We start from the raw sequence: 12,634 nt of genomic DNA, 5'->3' as shown, positions 1-12,634 counted from the left end.
AGCTAGGCTAAGAGGACAAAGACACAGATGAGAGCACTTGGCATCAGGGGATGACAGCCACCCTTTGCCGTGCACATACTGCATTAATCAGTGTGCCCAGGCACTCAGCTACATCAGAAAACAGTTAGTCTTCAGCCCTCCTAGGAAAAGCTGTCATCAGTTAAAGCACTCAGGGTCTTCCTGCAGGTCAATAAAGCACATCAACACATGCTGAACTTGAGGTAAATCTGTTTCCAGATGCTTTTTCTTTCTGGAATAAATCCAAGGATATGGGCCACAAATACTGTTGGCTCTTCCCTTCCTGCTGCACAACTCCAGTCAAGGTTCAAACTCTTTGGAGGTGAACAGGAATAAAGCCTTTTCAAACAAGGAAATCAGCTTTGTCTTCCCTAGCGTGACTGAGGATCCACACACTGTGTGCAGCCAGCAGACTGAGTTTTAATGCCTTACTGTTGGACTCGAGTCTGGCAGCTGTTTCCATATGTTGCTCTTTCACCTTTCATGTTTCACCTCAGAGTGCACCTGGAGACACATTGCAGCCTGCAGAAAACATGCAATCTATGGATGTATTACTTTTAAGTCAAAAAGTAATCCAACAAATACTATCCAAAGGATTTTCAAGACCCAAACTCACATCGCAATAAAGTGCAATAAAGGGCAAAGTAAACCCAAGTCAGTCTATAAGGCACATTCAGAAGCTGGGTATGACACTCCCCAGAGCTGTCTCCCATTTCCATTCCTCTTACCTCCCTTTACAACACAGTTGGTTAAACCCCTATGTTTTAGTCTTCTCAGAAAAAAGAAAAAAAATCATTTTTTTATGCTTTTAAATGGTTTTTCAGTGAGGAAATTAAACTAATTGAAGTAGAAGTTTCAATGAAGATACAAAATGGTAATAATTACAGAGAAAAAGACATATCAAATTCATTTAAATGAAACATTTTCTTGATTTTCAGCAAGCTTGCCTCCCCATTTTTTTAATTCCCCCAAATTTCTCAGATTTTAAATTTTCAGTCTGTTTTGGGCAAAAAAAATATGATCATCATCCTACCAAATCTGTGCAGGATAAAATAATTTTTTTCTTTCCAACTGTAATTATTGCGCAGCAGGTGTCTGCACTAGGTCTTTTTTCACTGATGGCACATAGTTACTCAGTAATCATCACTGCAAAGACAGACTCAAACTGCTGAGTTTCTGGACTTCTTCTGCAGCTTTCCTGTGCAACCCAAGGAAGGTACCACACCGAGGCACCAGGAGAACATTCTAGAAAACCTAAGCAAATAAGCTAGAGTATAAGGAAACATTACAAAATAATTCCAGTGTTTTGGGAAATTTTTTGTAATAACCTAAATACCAGCAAAATTATTTCCAGAGGACATGTGCTTCTGTTTTTTTGAAAGATGTTTATAATAAGCTAGAGAATTTCTTTTGTTGTTAACGTGCTAGAGTTGGTTGCAGAATAATTTTACAAGAATACAATAACCTGGATAAAATATGGACATAATCTCAATGAAAATTAAAAAAAAAAAACAAAACAGAGAGAAAGCCTAACATCATGTTCAACTGCACAGCCTAGAGTAAAGTCTTTTAAAAACTCTGCTTAAGTCATATTGCTTTTGCTTTAGCCAGAATAACAATTCTATGCTCCCCTTGTTGCAAAAATATTCCCCATCAGTGTCATTCTCTATTAGCATCAATGAGAAATGTGTACAGATCAAAGGAAATAGAGATGCTGAAATGCAAAAAGGGATGTTTTTTATAGCATGCAAGAAGCATAGAGAGTCATTAGGAAGAAGAAAATTCTAGGGGCCCACAAATTCTGTTCTCTAAGGGCTGTTCTGCTATAGCCTTAAGTACTTAGCCCTTTGAGTTGGTAAAGATAAATCTATACTTCCTCAACCAACTTCTGGTAAGCTTTTCATTGCTTCCTAGAGATTAGTTGTCGTAGCCCAAGAGTGTCAGTTATAGAACATCATCTAAATGAAAAGGTTTCAGTGTCTTTTCATGAAGGTTTGCACCACCAAGCTTAGGAGCTCCTGTATGATTCACTAGAGCCAACGGAAAGAACATGACTTCAGGTTAGATAAAATCCTGCAGTCTTTACTTATGCAAAATTTGTGTTGACTTCATCATTTTCATGCTAAATTTTAAGGGGAGGAATACCTGCACAGATAAAACAGACTATAGAGAATCTTCCTGATTCTGCCCACTGACTTATGTGGCCTCTGCCAAGTCATATAATCATCCCACTTTGAAATAAGGTGAATATATCCTGTATTACAAATGATCCCCTTGGGCTTAGTTCTTCAAACACACTGTACACGTAAAGCACGCAGTACATAAGAGTTGGCTTCTGCTGCTCCTATACTGGCTAACCTCTTGAATAACCTCTTCACTGGAATGTATCTGGCTTCTCTTGTTCCACACCACAGAATACATATTGGTCCTGTGTGACTTCTGAAGCAGAGTGCTTTCAGTGATCACAGCTGAGATATTTAAGAGAAGCATCCTTCTACCTTCAGCTCATGTAGAGTAGACAGCATTGTTTATCTCAGAATGGATTGGATCACTAGTGACCTGGCACCACATGATTGCTGAGATTTTCTTTTGATGATGATGATGTAAAAACTACTAGAGAAACAGGAAGGGCTTATGGTTATCTAAGACTGAGGGAAATTTCTGGAAGTCATTTTGTTAACTTTGAGTGAAAGCATAATCTTTGGCACCTGTTCTACCGGCCTGCCTTTTTCAGGCACCACTTATCTATTTTATGCTGAGATTTGCAAAGCCAGCTCAGAGATTTGGGTTCCCAGGTTTTTACAGATGTAACAGAAATGGGAAGCTCAGGTTTCTTTCTGCAGCTTTGAAAATCCCATCCTTATTTATCATCATGGGCTAAGTGCTGACAATGTGCTGAGTGCCAGCCAGTGCAGGTCAGGACAGTCCCTGCACCGAAACATGTCTGAAAGTCTGGAATTTGCAAGTATACATTCAAAGGACAGTTTCCCTGCTCCTGCCATGTCCACAAAGCAGAAGAGTGTTGTTTTGAGCAGGAACTTGACATAGGTTTGACACCTGTGGAACTGAGAAGGTTGTGACTTGGTCTTGTCATCTGTGTGTACTCAGCAAAATCAAGCTTCCAGCATTATACATTTAGCTCAGTGTTCTACATCAGTGTATACTCCTGAATCAAGCAATAAAGACAGGTGCTCCTAAAGATGCCCAGGCGCTTAAGTTTCCTTCACCTAAAAAATCCTTTTGACTTTTAGGTTTCAGGAGTGCATTTCACATTGTACAACAAACCAACCAGATCCACTGTATATCAGAACCTTGGAGTCCGTTTGGGAAAGGGGTCTAGATGTGCGAGTGAATTATCTGCAGTCTGATTACCATATCAGAGCTGTGAAATCTAAAGAGCTGCTTTTGCTTTTTGATTGCTGGGAAACTTGTGCCTTCTGACCTGTGCTCCAGTCTGCTGTCCTCCAGCTTCAGCCTCATAGCAACCTGGGAGCAGATTTACACATTGCAAGATTGTACTTGATGGACGAGTTGATTTTTTCCCTGTCTTCTTTTTCATCTTACATTAAGCACTATATCATTCAAACCATATGCATCAAGGTAGCTAAGAAAGGTAGGCTAGTCAGTTTTTTGCACAACTAGTAGGATTCCTCATTAGTCTTAACCTGTAGGTACCATTGACCATTTAGCTGAGAAAGAAAAAGGAAGTGAAATACATTTGTTCAGTAATTTGTGGATTCTGGATCTGGGAACAATCAGGTCTTTCTTTCTCCTGGATGATTTTAAATTAAAAGCTATGCCACCCTCTGTTAGAAGAGTTGTTTCCTCCACAATATGTAACAATGGGTGATGATTTAAGTTCCCAATTTCTTAAGGCATTATTGATCTCCACAGACTTCAAGCAACATTGTACATATGATATGTAAAGGAGTGGTGAACATATTTTTCCTTGACTGTCTATGATTCTTAAATATTTCCATCCAGTCTGTATAATTTCTCTCTCTGCAAGACGAATAATCCTTTATTTTTTTCAGTCTCTCCTAGGATGTGAGATGTCCATAGGAACATGAATATAATTTACACATTGAGGTTGACACTCAGAACACAGCATATTCAAAACTACTGAGTTATGCCTGCTTTCCCATTCAGATCACAGGTTGCTGTCTTTACCCCAAGAAGAAACAGTTTGTATAAATATATAAAATCTCTTGCTGGAATTGTGCCGAGACTTGTGTATTTACAAAATCCCACAGCAAATGATTTTTGTGTGATGACACATTTGGAGTAATAAAAGTGTCACCAGAGAACTGAAAATCTTTAATTACTTCCTTGGGCCTTTTGGAAGGATAAGAAGAAATCAGCCTGATTTCCAGCAATATTGGTTTAGAATCTAGGAATAACTCTGCAACTGTAAAAGGAATAAAGCATTAGCAAAGGTGAGGGCACTCTTCTCCAAAAGCTGTTAAAACAGGCTGGACAAACCTCTGCCAGGTATATTTAATTCTGTTAATGAAGAAAGATGGACTGGCTCACCCCTTAGAGTCACTACCTGCCCTACATTTGTGGGATTCTGTTTCTTTAAAATAAAATAATTCAGTGGGACTTAGTAAATCTTCTTTGTCCCTGACTTCGTTATTGTAACTTCTGTGGGCTGCAGTAGCAAAATTTAGATGCAGTGCTGAAGGAGGCTTCAGAAATTGCAGATACTGTTCCAAGGGATTCTGGCAAGTGTTTTTTACTCTAGGGAGTAAAAAGTAGTCATCTTAATGGAAAGAACCTGTCCTTTCTAACTGATAGTGCCACTAAAAGTCATACTTCCTGTTCCCCATATTTTCCAATGTCGTATTTCTTAGCTTTGGCACTGAGAAGACAATGGCTCCCTTGATATTTCAGAACTCTTACTGGCCAGCAGTTGCATTTCTAGGGGATAACTCATCTTGCAGATCTAGCTTCAGATTTTCATGAAGGTCTGCAGGAGTAATTTTTGAAGCTCCTCTCTTCTAGGGGAATCTCTGGCTTTCTGCCTGCAATCAAGGCACTGACTTTGGTAAACACCCAAATCTCTAAAGAGAAAAAAAAATAAATCTCTTTCTGACTCCTGAGTTACTACCTTAATGAGGGAGCCATCCCACTGAAGTTCATAGCGTTTAAGCATAAAATATATCTATGGCCCTGAGGACCACTACTGATTTCAGCACAAGAAAGACCACACATTCTAGAGAGTAGTTTTCCAGTGTATATTAAAAAATGGCCTGTCAAAGGCTAATCCTTTTCTCTCTGAAGCTACAGTGAGTTTTCTCAATACTAACTTTGCAAAATCCTGCCTAACCTCACTGCTAACATGTGCAGTCTCCCTGTGTCCTGGTGGCCCAGACAAGGGAGTTACAACCTGTCCACCAAACATGCTGAATCTTTGCTTCAGCACACTCTTGCCTTCACCTCTGTAACTGAACATACAGTGATGGCCAAGCTGGCAGCCATACACCATCCCCTCCCACAGCTTCAAAAAAGAGGTGCTTTTGAAAAGGAGATATGCAGAGGAGAAGATGGGCTAACCCCTTTTCCTTAGGCTGCATGAAGTATGCAGTTTCCTCCCACCTGGGCATTCATGCAGAGAGAAGCAACAATCTGTCCCTGTGGCCAAAGCCCATCCAGTTGGCCTGGAGAGTCCTGTCTAGACACTTTCTGAATGAGTGTGCTCAGGCGGTGACATAGGATGCTCCTGAGCTGTGCCATCTGGACAGTATCCACATTTTTCCTGTGGAGGTCTTTACCAAGTGTGGCTACAAAACAGGATGTTTCTCAGATATGAAAGGGAAAAGGCCAAAGATTCAAGTTTGGGCTTTGCAAGAGAAAGGGAGAGAAAAATTGGTAGTTCCAGCATGTGCTTGCTAAGAAAGAGCTGCTTCCTGGCACTGGGGAAGGGCTGCTTTCGTTGTGCTCTGGAGTAACCTGGAGAGAAGTGCAAGTGCTAGAGACTAGATCAAACAAACCTCACCACCACCTCTTGACTCTGTACCTTTCCCATTTGCATTTTCTACAGCATCCCTCTGGCATCTCAGTGTGCACCCAACAGCATAGCATGGCCAGTCCATAGGTGGCAATTTGCCATGTACTGGCAGTCAAACCAGCAAACATATGCATAATTGGCAAGGTTTTATCCTTGCTGACCATATCCATTCACCCATGAGCACAGGGCATGCCAGTGAGGGTGGGGTTTAATTTTCAAGTGTTGCTGCAGGAAATGGGAGTTACTAAAAATACTATGAAGCTCTGACTGGAACTTGGGACACATGCTTGTCAAATCCAGAAAACTCAGAGGTAAAAATTCAATTTGGTCTATAAACATAGTTTTCTTGCCCTGGTCCTGTGTTAAAGTCATTCTGCATTGTATTCCAAACAAAACCTCCATCACATGTGATCATATAGACACTGAATTCCAAGGCAAATGTCTGCAGCAATAGTGACTAAAATATTTAAGATTGAAGTGAGCCCTTTTCTGCTTATTTTTGATAGTAAACTAGAATCATGGGAGGTTTTTTTGGGTTTTTTAATTAGAAATTCACATTCATTTTTTCATCTTCATGATAACTGGTGAGGTCATGGAACAGTGAGATTGCAGCAATCCGTAAGTGCAAGTTGGCATCAGTTGTTTTTCAGACACGTTAAATTTATGAGGTTATTAGTTGCTTGTTTTCTTCATATCTAATTATAAATTTTGATAAAAGTGGTCTTAGTTAAAACTTCAAGAACTTTCAGTCTGACAGTGCTCACAATAAACATCCTTGAGGCTGTGAGAAACAAACCAGCTAAGCCTAGGAAGAGCAAAATTGACATTCCTGGTAATTATGACAAAAATCAGAGTAATTTTCATTAAAAACGCAACCCTTCTAGGTAATTTCTAAGACATACTCGAAAAACCCAATAAAAACAAAACTATGTATACACATACTTTAGTTTCTTTTAAATATTCATGACAGACTTTACAGATTGTTTATTAAGAAAAATGTTCCTGTAAGTCAACTCTTTCAAACAGTTGCCCATGGGAAGCCCTGTAACTGGAATAAAGTAAAATTAAACTGGAAGAAATCTGGAAGAGGCATCATTTTGCATTTGCTAGAAGATACACTGGAAAATGATGACTCTTCCTAATTTATATTTTTGCAAAGTATGTGATCTCAAGACGAGAAAACAGTCATACAAAATAAAGCCTGTATCTAGAAATGTCATACAATAGAATTCTATTTGAAGAAATAATTTCAACATTATTTTAGAACAGTGAGGTAATTTTTCAGGAAAGGATGTTGTAGCCATAGAAATCCCAATGACCTAAGTGAAGAGCCAGGATGGAAAGAGAGAGGTGAATGGCCAGTCATTCACTGTCTCTTCCTCTTCTGCCCTGGTATCAGTCCTACCTATAAGATCAGTTATTAAAGTCATGCTATTGTTCCAAAAACGAGGTGGTGGCAGGATTCCAGGTTTACACTGCCAAAACGCTATCCAATCCAAATGAAAGATGAAATCGTAGAATTAGTTTTCTTTCCCTGCCTGTTCAAAAAAAAATTGGTTTTGGACAAATAAACCAGCAAAATTAAATTAAACCTGTGGTTGATAAATGAAGTACAGAAGAGTGTATGGAATAAAACCCTGGCTACCATAGGTACTTTAAAGTAGTGTTGGCTTCCATGCACTGTTATTACGCATCCTTTGCTGAAAACTGTATACCCTTCACAATTTTGAACCTCCTGTGTGTTTCCTCATATTTTCAATCAAATTATTACATACTAGAAATATGCATAAGGGAAATTATTCTACACATTTTATGGTGTGCTGTTGCTTGTAGCAGTAATTGAAGTACCTTTTCCACTTATGAAAGTACTAATTTTATTTGGTTTTATTGCTTTTCTAGATGCAATTATTTATTTAGTGTGTTTTGGCTTTATTAAATTATGTTTACTATAGGAACATCATAAAAATGTATGAAAGCAACACATCAGCCACTACTGCCCAATGACTTGTTTTGGGGAATCTAGTGTTATTTTTCATATCCAAACATAATAGAATAAAGTAAGAATAAAGAGATAATCTACACTGGAAAACAATGCAATTTTGAGATAATATAATAAAACACCTGGACAATATGATTTCATAAAACTTAGTTCTAAAATTTACATGAGCTGGGCGTTGGGGTGGCTATTTTAGGACATGCGGCATTTTCTAAATGGAAACATAACATGAAATACAATTAAACATCAAAGGGGAAAGCATATACAGATTTAGCTTGCCCTGAGCAACTGATTTCTACAGAACAATGAAAATATTTCTACTTCAAAAGATGCACAAGGTCAGTCTTAGGAAATGTAGAGTTTTACTCTGACAGTGACCAACAGCTTGTTTGTAAAGTTTTCATAGAATCATGGAATCATAGAATGGTTTGGGTTGGAAGGCACCTTAAAGATCATCTAGTTCCCTGCCCATGGCAGGGACACCTTCCACTAGATCAGGTTGCTCAAAGCCCCATCCAACATGGCCTTGAACACTGCCAGGGAGGGAGCATTCACAACTTCTCTGGGAAACCTCTTCCAGTGTCTCACCACCCTCACAGTAAAGAATTTTTTCCTGATATCTCATCTAAATCTGCCCTCTTTCAGTTTAAAACTGTTACCCCTCATTCTATCCCTACACTCCCTGATAAAGGGTCCCTCCCCTTCTTTCTTGTAGGCCCCCTTTAAGTACTGGAAGGCTGCTATAAGATCTCCCCAGACCCTTCTCTTCTCCAGGCTGAGCAATCCCAACGCTCTCAGCCTGTTCTCATAGGGGAGGTTCTCCAGCCCCCTGATCATCCTTGTGGCCCTCCTCTGGACCCGTGTGAACAGGTCCGTGTCCTTCTTATGCTGGGGGCCCCAGAGCTGGACACAGTACTCCAGGTGGGGTCTCATGAGATTGGAGTAGAGGGGAAGAATCACCTCCCTTGACCTGCTGGCCACACTTCTCTTGATGCAGATCAGGATACGGTTGGCTTTCCGGGCTGCAAGTGCACATGAACTTCTTGTCAACTAATACCTCCAAGTCCTTCTCCACAGGGCTACTCTCAATCCACTCATTGCCCAGCCTGTATTTCTGCACGGGATTGCCTTGACCCATGTGCAGGACCTTGCACTTGGCCTTGTTGAACTTCATGAGGTTTGCATGGGCCCACCTCTCCAGCCTGTCCAGGTCCCTCTGGATGGCACATCCTTTCCCTCCAGTGTGTCGACTGCACCACACAGCTCGGTGTCATCAGCACCCTTGCTGAGGGTGCACTCAATCCCACTGTCCATGTCACTTACAAAGATGTTAAACAGCACTGCTCCCAGCACCGACCCCTGAGAAACACCACTCATCACTGCTCTCCACGTGGACATCAAGTCATTGACTGCAATTCTTTGAGTGTGACCATCCAGCCAATTCCTTACCCACCGAGTAGTCCATTCGTCAAATCCGTGTCTCTCCAATTTAGAGACAAGGATGTCATGTGGGACAGTGTCAAATGCTTTGCACAAGTCCCAAGTAGATGACATCAGTTGCTCTTCCATTATCCACCATCGCTGTAACACCGTCATAGAAGGTCATCAGATTTGTCAGGCACGATTTCCCCTTAGTGAAGCTGTGTTGGCTGTCACCAATCACCTCCTTATTTTCCATGTGCTTTAACATAGTTTCCAGGAGAATCTACTCCATGATCTTGCCAGGCACAGAGGTGAAACTAACTGGCCTGTAGTTTCCTGGGTCTTATTTTCTTCCCTTTTTTAAAAATGGGGGTTATGTTTCCCCTTTTTCAGTCAGTGGGAACTTCACTGGACTGCCACGACTTCTCAAGTATGATGGATAGTGGCTTAGCCACTTCATCTGCCAGTTCCTTCAGGACCCGTGGATGCATCTCATCAGGTCCCATGGACTTGCGCATCTTCAGGTTCCTTACATGGTTTCAAACTAGATGTCCTTCTGCAGTGGGTGGTTCTTCATTCTCCCAGTCCCTGCCTTTGCCTTCTGTGACTTGGGCAGTGTGGCTGGAGCACTTGCTGGTGAAGACTGAGGCAAAAAAGTCATTGAGCCCCTCAGCCTTCTCCATATCCTGGGTAACCAGGTCTTTTGTTTCCTTCTGGACAGACCCCACATTTTCCCATTCTTTTTATCACCAACACACCTATAGAAGTTTTCTTGTTGCCCTTGATGTCCCTGGCCAGATTTAACTCAATCAGGGCTTTGCCTTTCCTAACCTGATTCCTGGCTGCTCAGGCAATTTCTCTGTATTCCTTCCAGGCTACCTGTCCTTGCTTCCACCCTCTCTAGGCTTCCTTTTTGTGTTTGAGTTTGTCCAGGAGCTCCTTGTTAATTCATACAGGTAGCCTGGTGTTTTGTCAGATTGATTTGTAGGAGACTTTTCACATGCAGTGCATCATTCTGTGTTGAGGGTCTGAGTTGACACCCACTGAAGTTGGCCAACAAAACTCCCAATACCTTCAAATAGAGACTAGATGTGCTATCATACACTGAGGATAAAGTCTTCAGCAGTTGCTGGTGTTATTGTGATGTCCAGCCTCAACTTAACTCCTGTATTTAGCCTCTGTACTACCTACTGACTAGATCGCACATATAGTTTTGAAATCTCAAAAGAAATCTTTAACATATCATAAAAGGCAAAACCAACTTAAATGCCTAGGAACTGAGGCTAATACTCTCAGGCTAGAAAGAAGAGAGGAATATAATAATTAATTATCAGAGCGGTTGACCAAGAGTTTTTCTAACTCTTTAAACCAAAGCCAGGATAGGACAGATGTCTTTCTAAACATTGTGGTTCAGTTCAGTCCCAATACATGAACAAAGAAAAGAAATGTGTGATTTTATTTCTGTTACATACTAGATCAGGCTGCGATCCCCAGGAAGTCCCTTTACATCATTACACCAGAGAATTCAATGAAAGCAGGAAATTTTCTATGTAGTCAACAGTGGAGCATTTGACAGTCAATGAGGACCAGAAGCTGAGATCAAATAGGTCTACCCATGCAAGAGGGGGAGGGAAGACCAATGAATAATCAAATGCAAAGATTACAGTCCTGCAGACAGTTAGCCCTGCAAATGGCCTTTACTCACATGTGCAGATCAACTGACTTCAATGACATCACTAGCAGCAGCAGCTGCACAAAGAATTTCAGGATCAGATCTGCAGGGAAGAAATAAGATTAAATGAATGCTGGAAAAGTGTAAACTGATCCACCCAGAGGGAAACAATCTGAAATGCAGAGTGTGAGCAACTGTCAAGGCAAAATGAGAGGATTCCAGAGCAGTGCAAAAGACAGGAAGCAGGAGAGCACAGGGACTGATTTCAGAGGATGTTAAATGTTTATCTTTTTAGCCAGAAGACAATATAGTAATTATTCAAACACATTTCAAGGAAACAGGAATAATTTATGTTAAAACAGAAAGAAAAAAATAGCAGTAAATAAAACATAAAGGAAACTCTGGGCATTGGAAAATATTGTCAATTTCTTCATTATAACTAAGTCCTGTATGGAAAATCTTGGGTTTATGAAGTTTGAATCAGTTTTCAGTTTACAACTGGCAAAGCCTTTCTTGGTCTTGGAGATGCAACCTTTTTCTATGAGGCATACTCTTGTGACTGCAAAAATTTGCATGGCTGAAATGTTCTTTGTTTTGTTTTAACTGCCCTTTTTAGGCTTAAACTTGAGGACACCAGTTATGTTCAGGTAGAACACAGTACCCAAGGAGATAAAAGAACAAATTCTCCAGTTCTTCACTTGCACAGGGCCTTAGCACTTCACCTTTCTTCAGGAAGCACAGACTTCAATCTTCTACAGATGAACTGAAATCCATTTCAAGTACTAGGGCCCCATGTACAATTCCACAGCAAGTCTTTTGCTTGTTGCTACATTTTATGAGGTGAATTTGATATGAACAACTCACTCCCAACTGATCAGCCAACACACACAAAGGAACACAAGACTTTCCTCCTCTAAGCCACCACTCTGTGTCTAGATGAAGTCCCCAATAGCAGTAGGCAGCTCTTCTGTCACCTACGTGAAATTTGTTCAGTAAATTTTCTTGATAACATCTCTCTTAGCTAAATTTTATAGTTTTAAGTCTGAAACTCAACCACTGTAATACATCAGATGGCTTTGGTGGTATGGCCTTTGTTCTAAACTGTGAACTCATCTAGCATGGCAAAAGTGATGAAATTCCATTGGAATGTCAGTAACTGAATTCTATCCATTTTTGCTGCCCTTTGCATATTTTTAACATGTTTTTTTGTTCTGTTAAGAAACATAATGAGAGGTACTGTGAGTGGCTGTGATTAGAGATGTAACTGGTGCAAGGTTTACAGCTAGGAAGCAAATCTGGCATATATATTTCAAATTACTCTAATAACTAAAATTAAATTGGAAAATTTAGGATTAAAGAAGCTGAACATTTTGCTAACACACATCTTTCAAATTTGCAATATTTGAATTGTCAAATCAAAATGTTCAATGCTTGAGAAACAAAGAGAAATTGGAAATGAACCTGAAAATCCTATTTCTTGTTTCTTATTTTTAATATTTTTATTTCCTCTTCTATG

At 40.2% G+C, this 12,634-nt stretch overlaps 1 protein-coding gene across 3 annotated transcripts in view; it reads left to right on the top strand.

Moving 5' to 3' along the window:
* The window catches only part of VSTM4 (V-set and transmembrane domain containing 4), a 42,865-nt gene that overhangs the window by 27,441 nt on the left and 2,790 nt on the right, over nt 1–12,634 (top strand). Inside the window, exon 8 of one of the 3 annotated variants that reach the window (XM_074874855.1) lies at nt 4,053–4,325. The exons of the other annotated variants lie outside the window; for them this stretch is intronic. Coding sequence (XP_074730956.1) covers nt 4,053–4,088 — 36 coding nt within the window. The 3' untranslated portion in view covers nt 4,089–4,325. Of the gene's footprint in view, nt 1–4,052; nt 4,326–12,634 lie in introns of those variants that run through there. 3 annotated transcript variants of the gene reach the window in all.

This window comes from Strix uralensis, chromosome 7 (assembly GCF_047716275.1).
Source record: "Strix uralensis isolate ZFMK-TIS-50842 chromosome 7, bStrUra1, whole genome shotgun sequence".
Classification (NCBI taxonomy): Eukaryota; Metazoa; Chordata; class Aves; order Strigiformes; family Strigidae; genus Strix; species Strix uralensis.
The sequence above is the reverse complement of the archived record's forward strand: the minus strand, read 5'-3'. Positions and strand labels throughout refer to the sequence as shown.